Here is a 27,688-nt window from a genome sequence, read left to right on the forward strand (position 1 = left end):
AAATTATACACTTGCTTTGTAGCCCACCAGGCACGTGCATCACGGAGCCAACACGCTGGCAGCAGACCAGAGCCTAGACTGAAAAAGCCTGTTCTACTCATAGCATCATGAAGCAACTCTGTGGATGTACATGCCTGTGACTTTCTGCCTTAGAGAAAAGCTACTGCTATTTAAAAAAAAGATTTTTAAGTATAAAAATATATTTTTTTTTGCTGAGCAATTGAGTGTTGTAAGCACATAGCTGCTCATTTTATGCTGCTCTGTTTATGCTAAACAGAAAGGTTTAGGAGGCAAAAAGCTCTGCAGACAGGATTTCTACACCCAGGCAGAACTTTCTGGGTTTTTTTTAATGGAGCTTGGGCAGGGGCAGCAATCTTGCCTTTTTTAAAAAAAAATCCAGCTTTTGCCAGTGTGTATGTAACGATAAAAATATTGGGTTAGGATTATAGAGGCATTTGGGGATGTAACTTGCACAGAAGCTCACTAGGTTATTTTGAATCTCTCAGATCAATCAATCTCAGATGTTTTGTTGTGAAGATAAAATTAAAGCTGAGTATGCCACGTAAGCCATTCTGAGCTCCTGGAGAAAAAAAAATCTAACCAATATATTTTTTTAAAAATTCTCATGGAAGTATAACATAAGCAGCAGTTGAATACAGAGTTTTATTTTCTAACAGACAGACAGCCACCACCAGGCTACCAACAATTCTCTCAACATGCTGGATCTCCTGTTTGAACTTGAACTGCAGATCAATGGCAGGTTATGCTGACTGGCATCTGCCACACAAGTTATATTACAATAGAGGGCTGTGGACTAGGATTTTGAGCTTAACTGATTTTTAGGTAGCTTACAAATTTTTTAAAAAAATGTTTGTATATATAGTTTTGAATGGCACTCATATTCCTAAGGGAATGGAAGCACATATACCGGTACTTGCAGATAGGTAGTCTTTGCTACATCTGCCTAAATAATAACAGAATAGGAAAGAATCTGAAAGCAAAATCATTCGGTAAAACCAATTTACATATCAGACACGATAGGAGAGCCACACATTTGACTGGCTATCTGACAGCTGTACTGAGCTATACAGAACTTTTTTATCTTGCCCTGACTCTAACACGAATTAAGGGATTACAGGGTCATAAAAACAGAGTAGCCATATTTTTAAAAGGACTTTGACAAGGTCTGGGAAACTGAAGAGCCCTTAGCTTAAACTCCTTCCAGGCAAAGAAAAGAAAATGCATTTATGGATACAGATCGCTACATTACTTGATACTCAACCACTCATCTTTTTAAACACCACTAAGATCAAATTATTTAGATTTGTAGATTTATTTTGAGGAAGGAGAACATGTTCAGAACATAACTGGGTTCATTTCAACAGTTCTGTCCAATAACTTTCTATTATTTCAGCAAGTTTTTGAAGTCAGAACCCAGTTACTGGGTGGGGTGTGATTTCTTTATTCTATCTTTCTGCGGGTTCTGCCTTACTCCTGGGGGAGGGGGAAGCAATAGGCACTACAATGTATCCTCTCTGCTTTGCTATGGCCACTACAATGTATCCTCTCAGCTTTCCTCTATCTGCCTGCTCTTTGGTCTATTCCCCTTATTGCTAGCCTGGGGTGAGAATGGAATGTGTCTCTGGCCATCTGCCTTATCTCTAGCTGCAGAAGAACAAGCGCAAAGACCTAACAGCCTAACAACGTTGGGAATGGTGTCTTATCAACCCCGTTTCCACAGCAGGTTCACACCTGGAGATTGGCTCGTTTGAACTGACTGGATGGACTATTGGGGTGGGGTTTGTCAGTTGCTCCTTAAACCTATTTGCACGGGAAACTCTCAGATCCTGCCTTTTATGCCTGCTGTCAACTTCTCCTAATAAAAGTTCCTTTTGGAATGAAGCTGTTCCACGAGTTCTGCTTTCTTGGGAAGAGGGATTGAGTCAGGTCCTTACAGTTAGGAGCTTATTCCAATATTTTCATTTATGTTTAAATATTTCTGCACCATTTATAATATATGATGAATCTCCAGGCATTGCAGAAAATTCAAACATATATAGATCTGGTTAAAACATCTGCTCAACCACTCAGCAAGCTTATTAATATACTAAGCAACAATACAGTTGCAAGAAAAAGTATGTGAACCCTTTGGGATTACGTGGAGTTTTGCATGAATTGGCCATAAAATGCGCTCTAAACGTCATGTAAGTCACAACAATAGAAAAACATAGTCTGCTTAAAATAATACTACACAAACATTAGCTGTTGTCATGTTTTAATTGAAGATAAGATGGAAACATTCACAGTGCAGGGTGGAAAAAGTATGTGAACCTTTGGACTTAATAACTGGTTGACCCTCCTTTGGCAGCAATAACCTCAACCAAACGTTTCCTGTAGTTGCAGATCAGACCTGCACAACGATCTGGAGTAATTTTGGACCACTCCTCTTCACAAAACTGTTTCAGTATAGCAATATTCTTGGGATGTCTGGTGTGAATCACTCTCTTAAGGTCATGCCACAGCATTTCAATCGGGTTGAGGTCAGGACTCTGACTGGGCCACTCCAAAAGGCGTATTCTGTTCTGTTGAAGTCATTGTTTTGTTGAATTACTTGTATGCTTTGGGTCATTGTCCTGTTGCATCACCCATCCTCTGCGGAGCTTCAGTTGGCGGACAGATGGTCGTACATTTTCCTGCAAAATGTCCTGATAAACTCTGGAATTCATTTTCCCATCAATGACAACAATCCGTCCAGGCCCTGAGGCAGCAAAGCAGCCCCAAACCATGATGCTCCCTCTGCCATGTTTTACAGTGGGGATGAGGTTTTGATGTTGGTGTGCTGTGCTTTTCTCCACATATAGTGTTGTGTGTTTTTCCCAAACAACTCAATTTTGGTTTCATCTGTCCACAGTATATTTTGCCAGTAGTGCTGTGGAACATCCAGGTGCTCTTTTGCAAACTTCAAACGTGCTGCAATATTTTTTTTGGACAGCAATGGCTTCCTCCGTGGTGTCCTCCCATGTACTCCATTCTTGTTTAATGTTTTCCTTATTGTAGATGTGTCAACAAAAATGTTAACATGTGCCAGAGATTTCTGTAGGTCTTTAGCTGACACTCTAGGATTCTTCTTTACCTCATTAAGCATTATGTGCTGTGCTCTTGCAGTCATTTTTACAGGACGACCACGCCTAGGAAGAGTAGTAACAGTGGTAAACTTTCTCCATTTGTAGACAGTCTGTCTTACCGTGGACACATGAACATCAAGGCTTTTGGAGATACTTTTGTAACCCTTTCCAGCTTCATGCAAGTCAACAATTCTTGATCGTAGGTCTTCTGACAGCTCTTTTCTGCGAGGCACGGTTCACATCAGACAGTGCTTCTTGAGACCAGTAAACCCAAAACAGGTGTGTGTTTTTAAAGGGCAGGACAGCTGTCAGCAACACATCCAATATCATCACACTGATTGGAGTCAAGGTTGGCTCACTCCTGGCTCCAATTAGCTCTTGGAGAAGTCATTAGGCTAGGGGTTCACATACTTTTTCCACCCTGCACTGTGAATGTTTCCATCTTATGTTTAATTAAAACATGACAACAGCTAATGTTTGTGTAGTATTATTTTAAGCAGACTGTGTTTTTCTATTGTTGTGACTTACATGACGTTTAGAGCGCATTTTATGGCCAATTCATGCAAAACTTCACGTAATCCCAAAGGGTTCACATACTTTTTCTTGCAACTGTATGTATGCCCTTCACAAAAAGAAAAGTGTGAGGAAGGAGCACGACCCTCCCTCCACCATTTCACATTTTATACCAGTTTTTATTCAAATTCTATGTAAAAATAACATTCATTCATTCATTCATTTAATGGGACTTATATGCCGCCCTATCTCCCAAAGGACTCAGGGCGGCTAACAACAATAAAATACAAAAAATACAAATATTAAAATTAAAATTAAACTATCAGTAGCCCCAATCCTATAAAACCTTAAAATCCAGATTAAAACCCCATCATCATCAGTCCAGGTCAGCCTGTTGGAAAAGAAATGTCTTAAGGTCACGACGAAAGGACCGCAGGTCTGGGGTCATCCGGAGCTCCAGGGGAAGCTGATTCCACAGGGCAGGTGCCCCCACAGAGAAGGCCCTCCCCCTGGGGGTTGCCAGCCGACATTGTTCAGGGTTAAGTACTAATTCAATAATTTTGTATTTTGTGTTACCAAGAGTTGAACAATAAGAATGAAAAGGTAATGTATATTTACAGATGAATCCTATTTCTAAATCTTTAAGGAATGTAGGAGATCATGTGAAATTATTTATGATCTAAAGATTTAACTGCACTTCAAATAAATAAAATTAATAGGCAGAGACATACCTATTCAGCAAGCTATATGTCTCAGACCCTGTAAAATAACTGAAGTAACTTTCATTGAACCTCCAAGCACTAAAATCTAAAACACAGTAAGGAAACCATGTTGTCTTTCACAAAAAAACCTTGTGTTTTTATGATGTTCCTCAGATGGGCAAATTTACTTCTGTCCAATGACTTGATTGAAATGCATACATTAAGTTCCAATATAAAAAATTAATACCTGGGTCTGGATATCATCTCCTGTAACAATATTCCCAACTGCTCGCAAGGCAGGTGATATTACTTTGTAGTCATTGTGCCTAAAACAAGAGAAGGATGCAGTTTAACAGATATAATGCTCTCTTATAATCAAGCACAGTAACACTCCAAAAAAATCCAAATCTGATTAAAAAAATACCACACAGGAAATTATTACTAAACTGTAAAATATAGACAAATATTTATTCAAATGTAGATATTTTGTGATGATTACTATGTGGTGTCATTCTTTTTATACTACCTTTTTCAATGAATACTCATGAACATATGACACTGTAACATTTCTGGGTATGTTTTGCTTTGGGGTTGAATATAATAATAATACTAAATATTGTTTATTATAATATTGCTGTACAATTGTTGTCAAAGGCTGAAACCAAATTTGTCACATTCCTTGAAAATGAGTCATGAATGGTTAAACAAAAACTGCATATCAAAAGTAGACAGAGCTACATCACAGTCTGAGAAGAGACTGTGTGAATCCATATATGAAAACTATGCACAGATTTAAATTGTCAATAATTAAAAAATACAAAATGGAGAATGAATAAGGATCTATCTTCTACTGTCAAATGGGTAAACCATGTATAAAAGAAGTAACATCTCTGAATTCAGTACTTTTTTTAAAAAATAACTATTTTGTATTTTGGGGGGGAAAAAATCATTGAATGAAAGAAAAATTTTACCCTAAGGGGAGTCCAGAGTAAACTGAATAAAAATGTTAATAAACAAATTCCTGTTCTTTGAATCGGATTTTCACTACTTAGAAATTATAGCGAATTATTAAAAATATAAACACTGTTCTATACTTTCCTAATTTACCAGTTTATTGCGGGCAAAGTAGGATTTTCCTGTAATGTATAAAAATATTCAACTCAGTATCTTTGTACACCTCCTGCAATGCAAGTATAGTTTATACTTGTTTAGTATTGCATTGCAGAATGTTAAGGTATGTGATCCAGCATTAATTACACATTATGAATATAATATCCGTAATTGTTCATATTACATTTTGTAATTTTGAGAGACCAGAGGAAGCAATCGGATGAGGGGAGGGAAACCATATATGTAGACAATCCATATGAAGCTGTAATTTATTGCTTCCATTCCTCCTTGGCCAGTTGGTGGGTATCTGCTGTTTGTGTGTGGGAGTGAAAGGTGTGCAGATATGAACCAGCTTAAGCAAAATGTGACTACCGGTATATTGTCCTCATTAAAGCTACAGGGTTAACAAAGGATTCTTTCCATGCTATTCTGTCATTTAGTGTAGATAACCCAGTAGTCATCTGTAATCCCTCAGAGTTTATTATCTCAGTGAGATGTGTGCAGTTCCCCACAAAAGCCTCCAACTGTTAATCTTGGTTACATGTCCAGCAATGTCAAGATGTCATTTCCCAGTTGTTCATGAACTCTGAAGCATAGAAGGAAGAGTTGGTAGGCCTAAATGAGTGGCAAAAGGAAGACTGGGCAACTACAAGAGATATTGCATATCGGCAAATTTTACTTTCAAATAAAGACCTTACTTAATCTTCCATCAAGATCATAGCTAGTTATTTTGTAGTATTCTAAGAAAACAGATATTGGAAAGATGTGCTGTAAAGCCAAGATGACTGCTTGTTTAAATGCTATTCTAAAAGGAGGCACTGGAACCAGATGAATCAGTCAATGAATGTGAAACAAACATTGATTCAATCTTACACTGATACTGGAAAAAATTATTTAATAATTTAATTTATTTATAAATTATTTAGATCATTTATTTGATCTAAAATCCTTACATCAACAGTTCTACGAGTCTCCTACACACTCCAGCATCAATCACAGCCTGAATTTTATCATTGGGTCCATCAGACAGGTAGGAGAGAGCCCAACATGCATCTGCTAGAACATCTGTGTCATTAACAAACAGCAGCCATGAGAGTACACTCAGACAGGGTGACACCTGCAAAGGAAGAAAAAGGGAAATAATTAATCAAATGGTTTCTATTAAAATGACACATGAACTGCTTCTTACTTTGAAGGTTGCCAAAACTGAATTCTTATGTATAAAAAGAACGCTTCACTATACATCAAGTGAAGACTGTAAACCTGAACCAGTCCAACAATAAATAATTGGAGTGAAAAAATGTAATAACAATTGGACTATCACTGTTCATTTTAATATTTTGAAATTAAGAAGAATTTCACATAGTTTCCACTGAAAACCAAAATATAGAAACCAATTCTCCTTTCAGATTTTATCCAAATGAAATATGTATTGCTAATGACAAATTGCTGGTCTTTTAAATGCCTCTCCATTTGCGTTTTGTGTTTGATTTTGCACAACACTTGGAATCTTAGAGAGATAAAGAAACATTTATAGAGAAAGGACTCCTGCTTTCAATGCACATAGTAATTACTGACTTACTAACCTAATTCCTAAAGTACAACTGTGGCTTTAAAACAAGTCACAGATATAATTACCAGTACATGTTGTTGAAAAAGAAAAAAATAGTTATCAAGATTTTCTATTTTTGAGTCTCTTGGGGAACATTTTTTAAACAGTGAGAATGGTGGCGATTTGAATGCTTACTCTGGAGTAAGCCATCAGAAAACAAGCAGGAGAAAATGGGACATTCTGACTCTCACACTACAACAGCAATACAGCTTCTAAACCAGGGGTGTCAAACTGACGGCCTACCAGCTGGATGTCTCACATGCAGACCATACCCAACCCAGCTCCGCAAAGGCAAAAAAGTCATGATACATCTAAATTCTTTTTGACACTGTATAAATACACTATTTTTAAAAATAATGCAACTATTCAGACAGTTCCTCTTATCCCTTGACCATTAGGTTTATTCAAAAAATTTGATGAATAATTCTGTCAAATAATTTTTGAAAATCCAAACGTACAATGTTGCTGAGGCCATCTCCAGCCACGTTCCTCTTGACGCTCTCAAATGATTTGCTGATGAAATCAAGATATATTACATTTACAGTATTCCCACAATGGGTTTTCCCCTTCCCCAGTGCTATATAGCAGCTTATTGTAATATTTTATCTATAATATTTTCCTCAGGTAGACAAGTTACTATATGTTCTGTACCCAACACGAACTCATCCTGTCATCAAATCATCTGCAACTGAAAGCCTTCAACTCTATGGGGGAGTACTCTTGGTATGAAAGAATATGCAATCAACATCCCAGGATTAGGAATCTTCTTTGGGAATATTTCAGTCTTCTATGAAATTATTGTCCTGCTCCAGCTCACATGCTCACACACCTCAGAGAATTCAAGGGATTTATTGATGCTTTCCAAGCCCTTCCAAGAATCTTCCCCAGAAAATCCCCAATCAAGCAACAGGGCAACCCCCCAACATGTTCACAGCTCAGTTCCGGAATGACTCCATCCATGAAGCTGGAGAACTCCACAAGGCAAGACAAAATAGAAGCCAGGCAAGGTATAAATACTGGGTCTGGAGATAGTTTGGGTTCAAGGCAAAGGCAGATCAAAGAGGCAGATCAAAGAGTCAAGACACAAATCCAGGATCTAAAATCCACGGTCATGGTCAGGAAGCTCAACTAAGAAGCTGGCAAATGCTAGGCATCAAAACAGATGCATTGTTCCCAGTGTCATTTCCCTGCTCCCATTGGGCTAAATTGCTGGCACCTAATGCAGCCTATCCAGAGGAACAAGGCTGCCGCTTCACAAGTAGCTGGGGTGACCTCCTGTCCCTTCTTCATCCTGTGTGCTCTTGGACTGGTGGAGGAGGCAGTTCCTCCTTCTCCTTGCTGTCCAGCTGCAGCTGCACTCTCTCCACCTGAAGGCTCAGGGCAGTCCTGCTTCATCTGTGGTTCAACTGACCCATGCTCAGCTGGCTGCTCATCTGATTGCTCTCCCCATGATTGCTCCACTGTGCTTGGTCTCATTGCTCCCTGCTCAGAGCCACCAGCAACCTCCAGACATGTTGTCACCTCTGCCCATCACATGGCTGGGACCAGCTCAACCTCCTTTGAGCTAGCGTCCGAAGAGGTGTCCAGGGAAGTGTCTGAGGAGGCCATCACAATTATGTCCTTCCCCAAGTTCCTTATTCTTCTTGACAGCAAGGGAGTTATTTTTTTGAAGACTGAAATAAAGTTAATACATCCCAAATTATCTCCCCTCTCCATCTCTCTAGCTCAACTATCTCGTGTTCAAGAAAACAAACTTATTCCCTGAGCACAGGAGATCAGTGCACCAAGCACAAGCCTATGTTTTAGGCAAATGATCACGAAAACTGACATCCTGTGCAATATACCAAAAATAAAGTAAGTGTTGTTGGCAAGTCTGGCTTACTGTTTCTTTAGAAATTTTTTATTTAACCATAGGAGCTATGTTTTACCTCCTATGATATATTTCTATAGAGTTTAGACCCCTGTCTTCTTCCATGTAGATCTCTTTGTTTTTCACTCTGAAAAAAAATCAATGGTTTTCAATAAGTTTGCAAAAAGGGAAAGAAACTTCCCTTTGTTTCTCAATTACTGTACTTGAGGTACTTTGTCCCCTCTATTATTAATAATGAGAAATTAGCCACTTCTTCTCTGTGCAGGAGTTGATTGCTATTCCAAAGAAATATTCCAGAAAGATTACAGCTTACAGAAAAATTGCAATAATTGATACAGCTGAGAATGAGAAAGTAATTGCGAACAAGGCATTCTGAGAAAATAAACCTAGTGTGAACAACTTTTAGAAAAAGTAACAGGAAAAACCAGAACTGAAGAAGCTTCTTGGATGAGAAGTGAAATGTTTTCACAGAACCCCCCCCCCCCCCAAGAAAATCCAGTTGCCTTTTGGAGAAAACACCTTTGGGACATTAACTCCTCTTGAATTTTATTCTGTACCTTAACAAAATCTGGAGGAGGGTTCTTCCCTCTGCAAAGATTAGATAGTGCCCATACTGCATTCCGAGTCATGGTAAGACGATTCTGTTTGGAAAGCAATCTGAAAATAGAAATAGAGGTTTGCAATGTCATCTTCTTGCATAGTGGATTGACAATACATTTATTATTATATTTATATTTATTATTCAGGCTTATGAGATGCTCTCCCTATGAACCAACTGTAAGGATGTTTTTATTTTTAATGAGAAATTACCAATTGTGAAACACTTTCTTATTTTATCTACACTTTTATGTTTCACCTTCATCAAGGAAATGAAGGTGGTATAAGTCAGTTTCCCCTACGGTATTCCATCCAAGCACATTTTTTAGTTGTAGGATGGCCTGTCAGTTCATAAACTGGAATTCATTATTTTGCTGCACTTTGCTGGTAAATATTTGCTTTTCACAAAGATTATAGCACCCTTGCTAATAAACCTGAGTATCATTTGCATCACTTACTGTAATAGAGGGGGCAAGATGTTGCAGTCGAGGACATAGTCTCTACACATGGTACTATCACCTGCAATATTACCTAGAGCCCAAACAGCCTGAGAAAGAAAGAAAAGAGTCAGAATTAAATATGTTCAGTATAATCTTCAGTGTCCTGTATTCCACTATGAAGACTTTTCTAGTATTACATTATGCATCTAAGAAGATTTAAAGACTATACCTCCAGGCTAACTATTCAGTAAAATAATAATACAATTTAAACAGTAATAAATCATAAAGTCACAGTAAAACAAGACACAAAATAGCAATCAAGTAAGATAAAGTAACACTATAAAGACAGTTTTCAATTTTGGAGAAATCCATTCTACTTAATTTCTTTTTTCCCCATTTTATTTTCTGAGAATCTAACCTGTTCCTGAACATCTTCAAATTCTGAGCTGAGTAGTTCTATGAAGATAGGAACAGCTCCAGCTTGGATCACAATCCGAGTTTGAAGGGAATTTCCAGAGGCAATGTTAGTCAGAACCCAGGCAGCTTCAAACTGCATTGGAAGATAGAAAAAGCTTCAGCCATTGATTTTTAAATAATAATATTCAATTCCATTTTAGTTGTATTTACAGGGTCACATATAAATTACCAATAACAACAAGAAACACATGGATGTGTTTAGTATCTGAGTATCTAGTATCTAAGCATCTATGGTTTCTCTAGTGATCTAACTTAGAAGTCAGACCAAGCTAGATCTAAAAAAAGGATATAGAAGGTAAACAGAAATTACTGCTTTCATTCACAATATAATTACGAATAACCATATTTTAGTGTCTAAACCAGCCTATTTATATCATGTCAGTTCTCAAATTTAGGAGAGCTTTATCTTCAGCTTCATTTAATATCCTCCCTAGCTTACTGGAAGGGAAATATAAAAAAAACTCCACGCAAAACTCAATACCACCCTTATGATATGGGTGCTATACAAACCACAGTCCCATGTTCTTCTGTATTGCCAGTTCTATAGGGACGTTGAGCACCAGTTCATGGCCTCCCTTTTCTTTAAATTTCCTGGGTACTCTGATGGCTTTTAATTTATTTATTTATTTATTTATTTATTTATTTATTTATTTATTTATTTATTTATTTATTTATTTATTATTTATTTATTTATTTTTGGGACTTATATGCCGTCCTATCTCCTGAAGGACTCAGGGCGCCTAACAACAATAAAAACAACAATACAAAAGTTAAAAGAAATTAAATAAACAGCCCCAATAAATAAGTTAAACTAAACAATTAAAGATTAAAAAACATTATAAAAAACCCTGCCGTCAGTCCAGGTCAGCCTGATGAAAAAGGAAAGTTTTAAGGCCGCGGCGAAAGGACCGGAGATCCGGGGCCATCCGGAGCTCAAGGGGGAGTTGGTTCCACAGGGCTGGCACTCCCACAGAGAAGGCCCTCCCCCTGGGGGTCGTCAGCCGACATTGTCTAGCCGACGGCACCCTGAGGAGGCCCTCTCTGTGCGAGCGCACTGGGCGATGGGAAGTCGTTCCCGGCAGCAGACGGTCCTGCAAATATCCCGGGCCTAGGCCATGTAGGGCTTTAAAGGTAAGTATCAGCACCTTAAGTTGTATCATCTATTAAATAATCAAGAGAAATTTCTCTAAAAGTAGCAAAATTTTGCTAATTATGTGTAAGCCTCGCCCACAAATAGTTGCTAGTAGTTCACAATTGAGAAGTCCTTGCTTATTGACCATTCATTCAACAACCAAAGTTACTGAAGCAATGAACAAATGATAGTTACACTTGATCCCCAAAGTTACAGCTGCAAAGCCCCAGCCATCACTGCTGCCCTGCAACACACAGCTGACCTTCATCATCTTCTTTTCATTGCTAACAAGGTGCACTGCCCAACCTGGTCCTCTGTGGCTGTTGGTTATGCCAGGCCTTCTTCCCAAGGCTGCTTGCGCCCTTCTCCAAATAGCACGCTCCATTTTCATAATGCTTCTAAAACCTTCTGAGGCCTTCCAAAGCACTGCAAGATGGTTGTGCACACCAGTCTCCAAATTGTGCATGCCATTCTCACAATGCTTCTGAGGCCTTCCGATGCATTACAAGAACAGCATGTGCAAATTGAAAAATGGTAGGCACAGTCTTCTTATGAGGTTTCAGATTTCAGAAGCCATTCAAAGCATTGATAGAACAGTGCACGTTATTTGCACAATGGTGCACGCTATTTGGATCATTTGCCTTAAGTACTGTTAAAGTCACATTTTTATAAACAAGCCATAGTGTAAATCGTCGTTTAAGGCACATGTACAAAGTGATTAACATGGGGAAAACAAATAAAAAGGAAGAGAAAGAAAAAGGTTTGGCTGCTTAAAGCCCACCCTTTTAAAATGAGCATCTTGGGGTGTAATTAGAAAGGGGGAGAGAATGCCACTAAAATCTCCAGAATTACCTGCCTTTATTTTCATATCTCCAATTATAGATATGAAAATATTTGAGTCCAGGCTTGTATTCTTTTAGAGCAGGGGTGTCAAACTGCTGGCCCATAGGCCAGTTGCATCATGCAGAGGCTGCGCCCACCCCAGCTCCAGCAATGCGGGGAAAAATCACGCTACATCGTGACATGTCACGACATGGTGAGTTTGACACCCGTGCTTTAGAAAGACACAGAAAGAAATTGATAACAGGGAAAGCTTCAGGGAAGGGAAAAAGCAGCCCTTAGTCTTCAATCTACTACCTGAACAACATTACAAGGCTCATGGACCAAACTGTTTGAACTAATACTGATCCTTTGTACAGATTTGTGTAAAGAACTCTACCAAACAACACAATGTAAATCGTGACAAACAAACATATTCCACTTCTGTAGCCTTATGTTACCGTATTTTCCGGCGTATAAGACGACTTTTTAACCCATGAAAATCTTCTCAAAAGTCGGGGGTCATCTTATACGCCCAGTCATCTTATACGCCGGAAAATACAGTAGTCTTATACAGCGAGTATAGCCCAAACCCTATACCCGTATTTTTCGGACTATAAGACGCACTTTTTTCCCCCAAAAGGGGGGGGAAAACGAGGGTGCGTCTTATGGTCCAAAGCTGATCCGTATGGCCAGCCCCAACCTCCGCAAGTGGAAAGCAAGGGAGATTGCCAGGAGCACGAATCGGCATGTGCTGAGAAACGCCGATCTCACGCTCCTGCAATCTCCTTCGCTCGCTTTCAGCTTCCCTTACTACAAGAGAAAGCAGGCTGAAACGGAGTGAGGGAGATTGCCAGGAATTCGAATCGGCTGATCTCGCACTGCTGCAATCTCCCTCGTTTCAGCCTGCTTTCTCTTGTAGCAAGGGAAGCTGAAACCGAGTGAGGGAGATTTCAGGAACACGAGATCAGCCGATTCGCGTTCCTGGCAATCTCCCTTGCTCCGTTTCAGCTTGCTTTCTGCAAGAGAAAGCCGGGCTGCAGGGCCGCCTCTGCAGGTACTGCTCTAACGTGGAGAGGGAAGGACAAAGAGGGAAGGAAGGAAGGAAGGAAAGAAGGAAGGGACAATGGGAGTGGGAGGGAGAGAGAGAAATAGAGAGGGGGGGGAGAGAGAAGGAGAAATAGGGAGGGAAAGAAAGGGAGAGAGAGAGAAGGAGAAAGAAAGGGAGAGAAATAGAGGGAGAGAGAAAGAGGGAGAGGGAAAGAGAGAGGGAAAGAAAGGGAGAGAGATAGAGGGAGAGAGAAGGAGAAAGAAAGAAATAGAGGGAGAGAGAAAGAGGGAGAAATAGAGGGAAGGAGAAAAAGAGGGAGAGGGAGAGAAAGGGAGAGAGAGAGAGAAAGGAGAGGAGAGAGAAAGAAAGAGGGAGGGGGAGAGAAGGAGAGAAAGAGAAGGAGAGAAATTAAATTAGTAACATGATTGTTAAGTGAATCTGGTTTCCCCACTAACTTTGCTTGTCAGAAGGTTGCAAAAGGTGATCACATGACCCTGGAACAATGTGACCATCATAAATATGAATCGATTGTCAAGCATCCGAATGTAAATCACATGACCCTGGGGATGCTGCAATGGTCATAAGTGTGAAAAATGGTCATAAGTCACTTTTTTCAGTGCTGTCGTAACTTTGAACGGTCACTAAGTGAATCATTGTAAGCCGAGGACTACCTGTACTTTATCATTTTTTTCCTTTTTTGGGGGGGGTCAAGTTTTTGACACCTTGCTGGGCGACTGGTGGTACTCGGACACTGCCTTGTCCTAAAAGTGGTACAATGGATGAAAAGGTTGAAAAGCCCTGTTTTAGTATACCAGTACTATTTGCTTCAGAATATTTTTTTTTCTTGTTTTCCTGCTCTAAAAACTGGGTGCATCTTATGGTCAGGTGCATCTTATGGTCCGAAAAATACGGTAATTTAACAGGAAAAGTAGGGGGTCATCTTATACGCCCAGTCGTCTTATACACCGGAAAATACGGTAGGTAACTTTATGCAACAGTTGTTGCTGACAACTGTTAGATGTATTTCCTGGTATGTATACCAACATAACTGGTTAAGAAATAGCATGATTTATCAGAGATAGCTAAATTGACTGGTTTGATCAAAGAAAAAAAACACAATTATTTTTGTTTCTACTTGGAAACTATTAAAGTTGCATTTACATGTATATTTATGCATCCATTTTGGGGTTAAACAATTTATAAGCAAAGAAATAGGAAATAAAAACTAACATTCACTCCTCCCAACTGAGTGGAAAAAAACTAAAATGAGACAAATGTTCTTGGTACCAATAAAAATTTTAAAGCTGAACTATTAAGTTCTTCATGATAAAAGATTTCGAGCTGTCATATACTACTTTGACTTCAGTGAGTTTAGATTTTTTAAAATTATGTATGAATATGCATTTATTTTATTTATTTTTATTTATTTTTTTACAAATAACGAATACACACAAACATCACACCTGTAATGTGCAGTTTTCCTTCCGCTTCAGGAACTCCACAAACCTGGCAACAACTCCTGGTGTGCTGATAACTTCATCTATAGGTGGATTTGGTTCTGTTTGAGATGATACAAAATAAAAATATATTAAAATAACACTGTTATCTTTTAAATATGAAGCAATTTAAAGTTTGGGCGGGTACCTATAGTATGGTCTGTATCATAAATGCAAAACCATTATTTTAAGATACGATCTGAATCACATTTTGAACTAGGTGCTGTTTTGCCAAAAAGGGAAAAATAATAATTAAGGCAATTGATTGATAAATTAAATGATAACCATATAGTGTTACTCACCTCCATCTTTTAACTGATTTTAATTATAAAATATATGATAGAATTTAGTATAAAGTGCATAAATAGGTTCACGTTAAAGGTTTTAAACAATTTGTGCACTCATGTATCATCCCAACTATTTCTCTGGCACAGACCACTTTGTAGAATTTAACTTTTCACCAACCGGCTTTCTGCACCTATAAACCAAACGACTCTAGAGAAACACATACAGACACGGACTCTGTCCTTTATTTCCATCCCTTTCTAAAAGACTTATTTTATTTGCCTCTAAAGAACATGCCTCTAGTTAGGTAGCCTGAAATTCTCCCTTCCCTCTCAGTTCCGTTTTCTTTCTCCTTCAGCTCTGGCCTGTTCTCACTTGATAGGCTTTTTCTCCATAATGGGAGAAAAGTACATTATAGACTGCAAACTGTAAAAAGACTTGAATAACCCAGCCATTTTATCATTATGTTATTTCCTTAATAAACCTTATATTTGAGTTTCTTTCATGCAAGTGCCTACCCCAAGACTAGAAATTTGAAAGTGGAGCCACTGCAAAGGAGAATGGAAAACTAGTCTTCACCACAGTTTTCAATGTCCCAGTCCCTCCTCCCATCTAATGATGACAACAAATATGCAAACAAGTGTGTGGAACCAGGAATGGAACCTGAATAATCTCAAACTTATTTATTTAATTTAGCTGTAGCTGAATGGATCTGGAAAAAGAGTGTTTGCTGAAGGATTCTCTGTCTTCCACAGTGACAGAGGAGGAAGAAAAGGACTTTTTTTTTTAAAAAAAAAGCAGCATGTGGGAATGATACAACAGGTGACTCTAGGAGAAATACACATCCCCAATTTCTACTTCAATAAGAGAAAGCAACAAAAAGGAGTATTTGTTATATACTGCAAATACAGAGACAGAAGGCATGCAGCTGAAATTCAGCATTTCTATTTGGGATGTATATATTTCATTCTACAAGGCATTTTCCTGTTTATAAGTTTTCTTCAATTTAATGTTATTGAATTTCATTGCACTTAATTTTAACTACCAACAATCCATCTTTTTTATGCAAAATATCTGCATATTTATTTCAATCTGCAGCTTTTCTCAGGAATGTGACTTTCTTCTCTAAAACAGAAAAGTAAGGTGGCAAGACACATCTTTTTATGTGAAATTCTGAAATGTTTTCAATGTTTATTATGTTGAATTTTAAACCTAACTTTTCCTTGTGCTAATTTTATTTCATTTCTGTGCAATTTATCTTGAGTCTTTGGAAACAGAAAGGAAAAATATTAAATATGTCAGGGAGATAAATCAAAACCTCCCTATCAGAGGGCAATGAACCGTGGTTCATTTGATGCATGATGAACATCAGGTAAAAATAAAGAAACCCCAAAACATATATTCTACTATAACAAAACTTTAATCAGAAAAAGGAAAGAAATACTCTTAACTGACTACATGCTCTCTCACAAGACAGCACAAAGAGAAAAAAAGAGAAAGTAAACTTTGTGGCTGGACGTGCGCACATCATAGTAGTTCTAGACATGAAACCAAAACATGGCTGGACATGTGACAATCACCTTGGTTACAATGATAAGATTACAATGCAGCTGGCAGAAAAACAGAGTGAGACGTGCTGAGCTGACAAAACAGAAAAAACGCAGTGACAAAATAAATCAATAGTGAATACTCTACATCTAATCAGAAATTCAACTGAATAAATCTAGTAATAGTATAGAGAACATCTGGATTAAAACAAGTGGGGTAACAGTTACTACGCACAGTTACTCATGCGCTTGTGACCTCCCGTTTGGACTACTGTAACGCTCTCTACATGGGGCTGCCCTTGAAGACCACTCGGAGGCTTCAACTGGTGCAGAATGCAGCCGCGCAAGTTGTAATGGGGGTCTCCCGATACTCCCATGTAACACCTCTACTCCGCGAGCTGCATTGGCTTCCGGTTGCCCTCCGGGTGAAATTCAAGGTGCTGGTTATCACCTATAAAGCCCTACATGGCCTGGGTCCGGGGTATTTGAGGGAACACCTGCTGCCGGCATCAAACGCCCTTCGCCCAGTGCGCTCCCACAGGGAGGGTCTGCTCAGGGTCCCGCCGGTAAGAGATTGCCGGCGGGTGACACCCAGGGATAGGGCCTTCTCAGTGGGGGCGCCTGCCCTCTGGAACCAGCTGCCGGTGGAGCTGAGGACTGCTCCCGACCTCCGATCATTCCGCCGGGGCCTGAAGACCTGGCTCTTTGAGCTCTCAGGCCCAGGCTGAGGAGACATTCATTTTAATTGGGGTTTTTAATAGTACAGGGTTGATTTAATATTTTTTAAATTGGGTTTTAACTTTTGTATGGTTGATTTTAACTCCCTGTAAACCGCCCTGAGTCCTCAGGGAAAGGGCAGTATATAAATGCAATAAAATAAAATAAATAAATAAATAAATAAATAAAAACTACTATTTTTGGTGTCAATTACTGTTTGCCCACATATGGAAAAGATGCTGCAAGTGTATCTAAAACCAAATTACAAATGTTTTAAAAAGGGAAGGGGATGAGTTTAATCATTCAAATCAACCATTGAAAAAAATTCTGCCAAGTATAGTTCTAACGAAATTTTTGACTTGTGTCAAATTTACCCTCCTTCAGAGGGTGAAGGAAGGTCAGCTATTCTTAGCATTTCTAATAAAAACATTAAGATTCAATTAAATTTGACTATAGTCAAAAACATACTTTAAACCTCAAAAAGTGGATCCTGTGGCAGAACACTCTTACGGGAAAAGGAGCTTAAGATACATGAGTGTTTCTTTAAAAGATACTAAAACACTATCAGAAACAATTCCAGTGAATAAAAAAATGAGAGGGCATAAAAAGAAACCCATGTGACAATTAAAAGGTTTAGTGTTATTGAAAGCTAAAGTTCAGTTTGTTAAAGATGCTGAGCATAAAGATGGATGCACTGAGCATAGAATTATAAGAATCAGTATTAGGGCCTAGTACCTTTTTAAAAAAAAACCAATTACTTGATTTAGGAGGTGGCAGTAATGCTTATTCAATTTGTAGATGGCTTAAAATTAGATGGGATACTTAATATCCTTAATAGAAAGAGAAATTACGATGATCTAGCTGCAAAAATGGCAAATATAAATTAACTCTTGATCAACAGAATTATAATTTCTAAATAATTCTGCATTGGTCTAGCTATCCCAAATACTGTGTTTCATTGTGGGCCCTATATTTCAAGGATTCAGGACAACTGGAACTGTTCATGGAAAAGTGAGGAAGATGATCAAGGGACCAAAATCTAAGTTCTTGTGAAGAGAGTTGAAGGAATTATGCAAAATCAAGTCTTAAGGACAGAATAATTAGAATAGGAAAGCCCTGTTCAAATATCTCATGCAGAAGGTGTTCCCCGCTGTTGCAGAATCCAAATAGAACCATGGATTTAAGTTGCAGGAAAGCAAAGTTCAATTAAGTTATAAAAGTGTTTTAGGTAAAGGTAAAAGGTAAAGGTTCCCCCGCACATGCGTGCTAGTCGTTTCCGACTCTAGGGGCCGGTGCTCATCTCCGTTTCAAAGCCGAAGAGCCAGCGCTTGTCCGAGGACGTCTCCGTGGTCATGTGGCCGGCATGACTGGATGCCAAAGGCGCACGGAACGCTGTTACCTTCCCACCGTAGTGGTCCCTATTTTTCTACTTGCATTTTTACATGCTTTCGAACTGCTAGGTTGGCAGAAGCTGGGACGAGTAGCAGGCGCTCACTCTGCTACGCGGCACTCGGGATTCGACCCGCCAAACTGCCGACCTTCTGATCGACAAGCTCAGCGTCTTAACCCACTGAGCCACCGCGTCCCTATAAAAGTGTTTTAACTAACAGTAATTCAACAGGTAGGAAAATGGAGTTTTGTCAAATTGCGGACATAATTTTAAAAAGAAACTTATGATAAACTATGCAGTAACAACTGGTTATATTCAATATGCTAGTGATCAGATATTAAACATTGCCTTTAAGTATTAATAAAGACCAGGAGTAGCATTTGGATCTTCATTTTGTGTTGCAGAATTAAGAAAATGATTACATAAATATTTTAGAGAAGAAGGGTATGTGATGAGAAAGGATACAGGAAAACTACAAAAAAATATTGTGAGTGTTAAGTGATTTATAAAAGAAGAACCCAACAGCAATGATGCTATGGGAAATCTACTTGAAGCAAACAAATCCTTGCAATTACCATGAAGATCCTTTTCCTTCAGTGGATAGAGGGAAATCCTCTTCTGGGTTGCTCCTCCCATTCAGTCTGATAGACATGACTAAAGGTTTTGTGTGCTTCCACTGTGGAAGGAAGCAGCCCCTCCCCTTCAGTATTTGAGATAAACTCCTTCAGAATATAGAAGGATGAAAAACAAAAGATAAAAGAGGAACAGGTGTTTTCTCTTCCTCTGCTGGGTGAGCATTCACTTGAAAGGGATGGATGCAGTCTAGGCCCATCAAGATGGCAAATTTTCTCTCCCTCAAGATACTGGTTACAGAGAGGAGGTCCCCTGTGAGGTAGTGTAGTCTCCTTTGCCCTTGGGGGAGATGGGTCGTGAGGGTTGTATGGGGAGAGGTCTGCCAAGGTTACCTGGTGCATCCAATGGCAGAAGTCCAGATGAAACGCCGATCACTTGGTCGTGGGAGGTGGGAGATTGGCTGCTCGTTGTCTCTAGGCTTAGTCCCTTCCTACCCCATGGTCTCTCAGCTCTTCATGGGGATTGAGGGAGTTCTGTTCACCTGCAGAGGTGGCACAAGTGGAATCTATTGACTCAGCTGTTGAGCCAAGAACTGCTCCTGGGATCGTCTGTGGAAGGGAGGCTGCCGCCGAGGGGTAGGGGAAAGACTTTAAGAGAAAGACTGGTGCCTCTTCAAATCAGAGATACACTGTATGTTTTGATCCTCCTCTTAGGGCAAGTGGAGACGAGCAACCCAGATAAGGAAAATTTCCTCCACTGTGGAACACTGGATCCCTGAATGCACGCTCTTTTACAAAACTGAATGAACTATAGGTCTATATAAAGTCTAATCATGTAGAGAAAGAGCAGAACAAAGCAGACTTCATCTACAGAGTAAACTACATATGTAACCTCTAATGGACAGTGCACTAGTTCATTCTCTATTTTTTGACTTTGCGTTTTCTATGACCTCACATCCAAAAGTACATTGTAGTATGAGGAGTATACATGTATATGAATGAATGATGAATGTAATAGGAAATTAAAACATATTATTTAGAATTATAAGCTCATTTCATCCACCTGCTCCTCCTATACATAAATATTTCTCCATAAACTTTATATAAAATATGAATTATTTTTCATTGTGTTCTAAATTTCTTTCCTCTTTTAAACCTGATATCATGAAAATAGGTCTACAACCTCTTTGGGGTGGTGGGTATTATCTGGTATTCTGAAAACCCATTATGAGTTCAGCTGCAAAATGATTACAGAGCGGGCATACACCCGGACTGGAATAAACAGTTGCTAGAGCAATGCAGTGATTAGGACCTGAAGGGCAAAATATTTTGGGATGTACACAGAACACCTGTTAGGATTTCCTAACTAAATGTAGCTTTTCCTAAGACTCTATTCTTACTGTGCCAGCCCCAAGACAAACAAACAAACAAAATGCAGCTGCTTTAAATTATTTGAGCCAGGTGCAATGCACATATCTAAGAATGCTCTGGATTACATTTTGCCTTCTGAATTCACATCACTGTATAGCTCTACCAGTTTCAAGGCATCAATTTACCAGAATGACCCTCCACTAAGACATGACCTACGACCTCTATTTACCTTTGTCTATTTGCTGGATGTGAAACAAAAATACAGGGAAGCAGCCATTCACCATGCATTTTTCTAGGAGAATTTAGGGATCACAGGCATTCTCAGAAATAATGAAATAGTTGCACATTTGCTCTACATTTGCAAGATGCCATCCATCCAATATTTTAAATCATTTTTTGAAGGTAGGAAGTTGAATGGAAATGAGCCTGATGAGCATCCAGGGAGGTTTCTTTGGGCACTGCTATTCCTGGGCTCCTTACCTGGCATCCTGTTAATGTGTAGTAAGTGCTAATAATAGGATAACTTCGATGGAAACCCACAATACATGCCTAGGAGCAGCAACTCTCTTGCACTTACCTTTTGAAAGAAGTTTTCGGAACTTTTGGGTAGCTGAGAGCTGCTGTTCTGGACTATTGGAAAAGATCATCTCGGTCATGTCAGAGGTGATCACTGCATTCTACAATTCCAAATGGGGAAAAAATACTTAAAAACACTGCTTCAAAATTCAAAAAAATTAAATTGAAATTCTTAAATTTAACATCATTTAAGTAATTAAATTGGACTCGAAGAGGCATTGTTCTCATTCATGAGGTTTTTTGTAAACTAAGTAGTTTCAAAAAGACAACTGAATTCAACAAAAACAATTGCAAGGGCAAATGAAAAAATTACAATCTTAAAATATATTTCGTTATTAAATAAAAATTCCAAAAGCAACACTGGGAGCTATGATTTGGATAACTGCAAAGATTAATATTTTTTCCTTCCATCTCTATATTCAATTTAAGGAATATATTCACATAACAGAAACAGAATTCATATGAACAGGGCTAAATTCTTGAAAGAAACATATAAGTGTTATATATTATCATTATTGCTTTATTAATATTTATACTGACATACAATGTGTAAGAAATGTATAAAGAAAAGGAAGAATACTGAAGTTTAGTGAAGTATTAAGAACTACACAGTGAGTGCATTTAAATATTATTTAGCACATATAGAACTGTCTCCATTAGAACCTGGAGTCAATTAAAAAGAATTTATCTATTTATTTATTTTAGAATTCATCTATTTATTTTAAAGGTTTAATCAATTTAAGAATATGATCAAAACAACTGTTCTGGGAAAAATATTTTTAGATAATTGTGATAGGTGCATGAATTGTTTCCTCTACAAAAAAGGGAAAGGTGAGTCACTTTGCTGTGAAAATTCTCTCTGGTTGGACGCAAAGGAGACATCCTAGGAAGCTAAGAAAGCCACACGAGTAAAGGGTGCTGTTATACTAGTTCTGGCAAAGTCCTCATTTCAGGTTTTAATCTTGACCAACTAAAAGGCTGTCAAAGAACCCCTACTGAGATAACTGATGCAGGAGTGGAAAAAAAATCTTCCCATTCCTTAGATGGGGTTACTTAAAACACCAAGGAAAGTCACTGCAAGTGAAATATGACCTAATACAGGTAGTCCTCAACTTACAACAGTTAATTTAGTAACTGTTCAAAGTTACAACGGCATTGAAAAAAGTGAGTTATTTTTCACATTACTGTTGCAGCATACCCATGGTCACATAATCAAAATTCAGATGCTTGGCAAGTGACTCATATTTATGACGGTTGCAGCGTTCTGGATCATATGATCACCTTTTGCGACCTTCTGACAAGCAAAGTCAATGGGGAAGCCAGATTCACTTAATAACCATGTTACTAACTTAACAAATGTAATGATTCACTTAACAATTGTGGCGCAAAAAATCATAAAATGGGGCAAAACTCACTTAACAAATGTTTCACTTAGCAACATAAATTTTGGGCTCAGTTGTAGTCATAAATCAAGGACTACCTCTACCTCATTCACACCAAACTATAAAGGATCTTCAGAATAGTTGAATAATGTTCTCTTTCCCCCTTTGTTGTTTGAAGACTTCCAAACATGGAACACAAACTATTTCTTATAGAATGGAAACAATCTACCGAACCTATGAAACAAATAGTACCAGTAGTAAACCTTAACATTCAAAAGCTTCTTCTGCAAAGCCACACTTTAATTTTGTAAATTATTGAATTTGAAAGGGTTATATTAAATGGCAGCACTGTCTCCAGTGCAGAAACATGAACAGAGAATACTAAAAAGACAGCTGTGACCCTAAAGAATGGGAACTGTAGTGAGAGGGTTCTGGAAATATCTCACTATAAATAGCTAAATAGGTTAGGCTGTAACCATTAGGCCAGGTGAAAAGATGCAGCCAGTCAAAAAGAATAGGTACTTTTAATAATACAGATTTTGAATGATGTAAATCCAATTGCATCAAGAGTGATGGGTGGGAGAATGACCTCTCGAGACCTGTGAAAGATCTAGTTCCAACTGACAAAGTCCCCTCTAAGGCAGCAGTCCCCAACCCCTGGTCCATGGACTGGCACCGGGCCACGGCATACCAGGAACTGGGCCGTGCACAAGTGAAGCCCCATCCACTGGCTGCAGGCAGCACATGAAACCATGGCCCCACTGGTCCGTGGAAAAAATCTTTCTCCACAGAAACAGTCACTGGTGCCCAAAAGGCTGGGGGCCTCTGCGATAGGGACAGAGATTTTTTTGGAGATTGAGAGGGCTGTCGGCTTTGTGCTGAAGACCTTTAGGGACTAAAGCCTGAGAGAAAACCGACCTCAGGTTGAAGTAATTTGGCAGTGAGGCTTTGAGAACATGTAGGTTCTACAAAAGGAATCTAGGCATTGCAGGTGTTAGAAATATTGCCTTTTTGAGGAAGTTTCTACTGATAAGAACAGATCTCAAACAAAGTTTGCCTATAAAAGGAAGGAGGTGTAAGGTTTGCTGTTTCCAGCCTCTGAACACTAAGAGTCCATAACTTGTTGCTCATGTGTTGATGGAGATTCAGCATAGACTTATTAGGTAAAGGTTCCCCCGCACATGCATGCTAGTCGTTTCCGACTCTAGGGGCCGGTGCTCATCTCCATTTCAAAGCCAAAGAGCCAGCTCTTGTCCGAGGACGTATCTGTGGTCATGTGGCCGGCATGACTAGACGCCAAAGGCGCACGGAACGCTGTTACCTTCCCACTGTAGTGGTCCCTATTTTTCTACTTGCATTTTTATGTGCTTTCGAACTGCTAGGCTGGCAGAAGCTGGGATGAGTAACAGGTGCTCACTCTGTTACGCAACACTCGGGATTCGACCCGCCAAACTGCCGACCTTCTGATTGACAAGCTCAGCGTCCTAACCCACTAAGGCACCGCATCCCTTATTACTAATTAATCATTAAAATACCCTTCAGAGGGAAACTAAAATGGTAACTAGTATTGGTATGGATTATTACAGAATGCTTACTAGGCATTTACTTCCAAATCAACACATTGTTTCTCCTAAATTAGGTCTCTGGCTATTTTATATTTATTTCTTATATCAATTTATATGACCAGCCATCTCATAATTGCAACTCTCTGTTGTACACATAGGATTAAAAGCAGACAATATCAAAAAAACTTAGCTAGGAAAGAATGGCAGCCAAAGAAAACCCCCACTCAAATAAGAAATTGCTTAAGTTCCAGAGAGCACCAGTTTGGGTGTAATGATACGGTTACAAATCCAGAGACCATGTGTTCTAATTTACAGCTTAGGCACAAAGCCAGCACTCGGGCCCTAGGAAGCAGGTAAGGGCAAATCACTTCTAAAAATCTTGCCAAAAAAACTGCAGGGACCTGTCCAGAATCAGGCACAACTGAATGGAAGAAAAAATTCCAAGCAAAGATACAATGGAAAATCAATTTATTTCATTTTCAGTTTGAATCAGGTGTAAAAAAACCCATTTGCCACTGATTTTGTTAGAAGCAATATGAGATTGAAAAAAGATATGGGACAAAAGCTAGCAAGTAGTTCAAGTCTCCCTTTAAATAATCAGGTATAGCTTTGAAAATGATGTTAGACTAGGGTCCCCCCTCCCCCAGCATTGTGAATATCCTGCAGAAATAATGTAGCTTGGAGGTTTCCAGATTGGTTCTCCTATATAGAACAGAATGACTTACGTACCTTGTAAAATTTTCAAAAGTACATGAAGCCACTCTCTGCTTCCTTTTCTTCTTTACATTTTAAACTTTTTAAAAAGCAAAGAAAGAATCTACCGTATTTTCCGGCATATAAGACGACTTTTTAACCCATGAAAATCACCTCAAAAGTTGGGGGGTCGTCTTATACGGCCAGTCGTCTTATACGCCGGAAAATCAGTGGGTGGCGTCTGGCGGGAGCCAGGGCAGTCCTGCGCACGCGCGCACTCCCCGGCTGCTCCTTAGCAGCTGGGGAGTGCGCGCGTGTGCAGGACTGCCCTGCCGGCTCCCGCCCGACGCTCTTCCCTCTTGAGGCAGCATCACTCCCCGGCTCCTAAGGAGTCCTCGGGGATGCTGCCTCAAGAGGGAAGAGCGTAGGACGGGAGCCGGCAGGGAAGTCCTGCATACGCGCGCGCACGCAGGACTTCCCTGCCGGCTCCCGTCCGACGCTCTTCCCTCTTGAGGCAGCTGCTGCCTCAAGAGGGAAGAGCCGGCTCCCGTTCGACGCTCTTCCCTCTTGAGGCAGCAGCTGCCTCAAGAGGGAAGAGCGTCGGACGGGAGCCGGCAGGGAAGTCCTGCTCCTGTCCGACGCTGCGCTTCCGCCGGGCAGTGCTGGCCGAGACGAGCCAGCAGGCAGCCGCCGTGAGCGCGGCGCTGAGGGGCAGAGGCAGGACGGCCCAGCGCCTGCAGGACGGCCAGCAGCCCCATGCGCAGCAGCAGCTGCTGGCTCAGCAACAGGTCCGAGCGCAGGAGCCGCACCGCCAGGCTGCCCAGGAAAAGCAGCCACACCGAGAGGCTGCACGCCCAGTCCAGCTCCATGAGGGGCAGGGTGGGAAGCCGGCCGGGAAGAGGGACCGGGAGCCCGGGCCGAGCGCGCCTCGGCCGATGGTGAGAGGGAAGCGGCACATGAAAAAGAGGCTGCGGGCAGAGGTGCCCCGCCCTGCGCCGAATGGGAGAAGTTCAAGGCCTGGCGGGGGGAAGCAGGAGGGGCGCCGGCCGTGGCAGCTGCCCTCCGGCGCTGCCTGCCACCCGGGAAACGCTGCGCCTCGGGGGCCGGAAGAAGCGCGGGAGCAGCAGGAGGGCCGGCGGGGCCAGTCGGGCCTTCGCCTCCTCTGCGACGGACAGGGAGGGCAGGGCATGTAAGTATTTTCCGGCGTATAAGACAAAAAACCTTGAAAAACTTCTTAAAAGTAGGGGGTCGTCTTATACGCCGGAAAATACGGTACTGAAAGAGAAATCATCCTCTCTTCAATTACATCCTGTAAACCTTATCAAAACCAAACAGTCCAAATATCTGTTCATTTAACTGCAAGATTAAATTAAAAAAAATATTTTTAAAAAAGCTCTAAGAATTTACTTTTTCAACTGTTTAAAATTGTTCATCTGCCAGTGGCTCGAAACTACTGAAAATAGAGCTTATAAATACTATAACATATAGTGCATAGCCCAATTGTTGTTTATCTGCTTTTTTCTCCAAGGCAAAAATGCAGCATACTTAATTTGAGAATGCTCATGCAATTAAAATATCTTGAGAATTGCATTTTGGTTTACAGCTTTAGAAATTATCATTAATGAAATTATTAAAATGGTTGGTCGCACAATCAGCCAGATGTTCAGAATGGATTTGGAATTTCATTATGGACTTACAGATGTCATTTCCATGTTATTCATTTGAGTTTCATGGAAACCACCATCTGACATGACTTCCTCCTCTGTCTCTTCATCAGCTGTGGCAACATTTCTACGTTTAAATAACTAGAAAAGAAATGCAATGATATTAAAATTAAAAGCATGTAATTTAGAGAATAAAACAATTCACAATTTATCAAACAATCATAGGGTCCTAGACTCTATAACCTCTTCAGTAATGTTTGAAAAAAAATGCTGGGAGGGACATGAAATAATATAACTGTTGGAGAAAATGAAGACTATACAATCAACTATATACAATGGATGTAGAAAGTCAACACATCCCTGTTAAAGTGCCAGGTTTTTGAGATGTAAAGAAATCAGACCAAGATAAACCACTTCAGATTTTTTTTCAGCTTTAACATAATATGTAAGTTGTAATATTCAACTGAAAAACATTTGAAATCTTTTAGGTGGAAAAATAAAAAATGCACAGTAACCATGGTCACATAAAAATGCACAACCTTAAATTAATACCTTGTTGAAGCACTTTTGATTTTATGATGGCACTCATGTCTTCTGGGGTAGGAGCCTGGCACATCTTGGACATTTAGAATCTTTGCCCATTCTTCCTTGCAAAAGTGCTCCAAATCTGTCAAGATTCCAAGGGCATCACTTGTGCACAGAGCTTTTCAGGTCATCCCACAGATTTTTAATTGGATTCCAGTTTGGATCCTGGGTGAGTCATTTCAAAATTTTGATCTTCTGGTGAAGTCATTCTTTTGTTGACTTCGAGGTATGCTTTGGATTGTTGTCATGTTGAAAAGTGAAATTCCTCTTCATCAGCATCAGAGGTCTTGTGCCAAAACTGAGTGACATTTGCAACTGTTCCTAATTCCCTCCACCTTGACTAAAGCCTCAGTTCCAGTTGAAGAAAAACAGCCCCAAAATATAATACTGCCACTATC

General features: G+C 39.7%; 1 protein-coding gene across 1 annotated transcript in view; it reads right to left on the bottom strand.

Moving 5' to 3' along the window:
* The window catches only part of KPNA1 (karyopherin subunit alpha 1), a 47,945-nt gene that overhangs the window by 3,901 nt on the left and 16,356 nt on the right, over positions 1-27,688 (bottom strand). The window contains exons 3-10 of the mRNA XM_083351878.1: positions 26,739-26,846; positions 21,403-21,502; positions 14,911-15,005; positions 10,387-10,518; positions 9,987-10,075; positions 9,489-9,588; positions 6,403-6,566; positions 4,587-4,665 (exon numbers count right to left, since the gene is read on the bottom strand). Coding sequence (XP_083208004.1) covers positions 4,587-4,665; positions 6,403-6,566; positions 9,489-9,588; positions 9,987-10,075; positions 10,387-10,518; positions 14,911-15,005; positions 21,403-21,502; positions 26,739-26,846 — 867 coding nt within the window. The remainder of the gene's footprint in view (positions 1-4,586; positions 4,666-6,402; positions 6,567-9,488; positions 9,589-9,986; positions 10,076-10,386; positions 10,519-14,910; positions 15,006-21,402; positions 21,503-26,738; positions 26,847-27,688) is intronic.

Source organism: Vipera ursinii, assembly GCF_947247035.1.
Source record: "Vipera ursinii genome assembly, chromosome: 2".
NCBI classification, from domain to species: Eukaryota; Metazoa; Chordata; class Lepidosauria; order Squamata; family Viperidae; genus Vipera; species Vipera ursinii.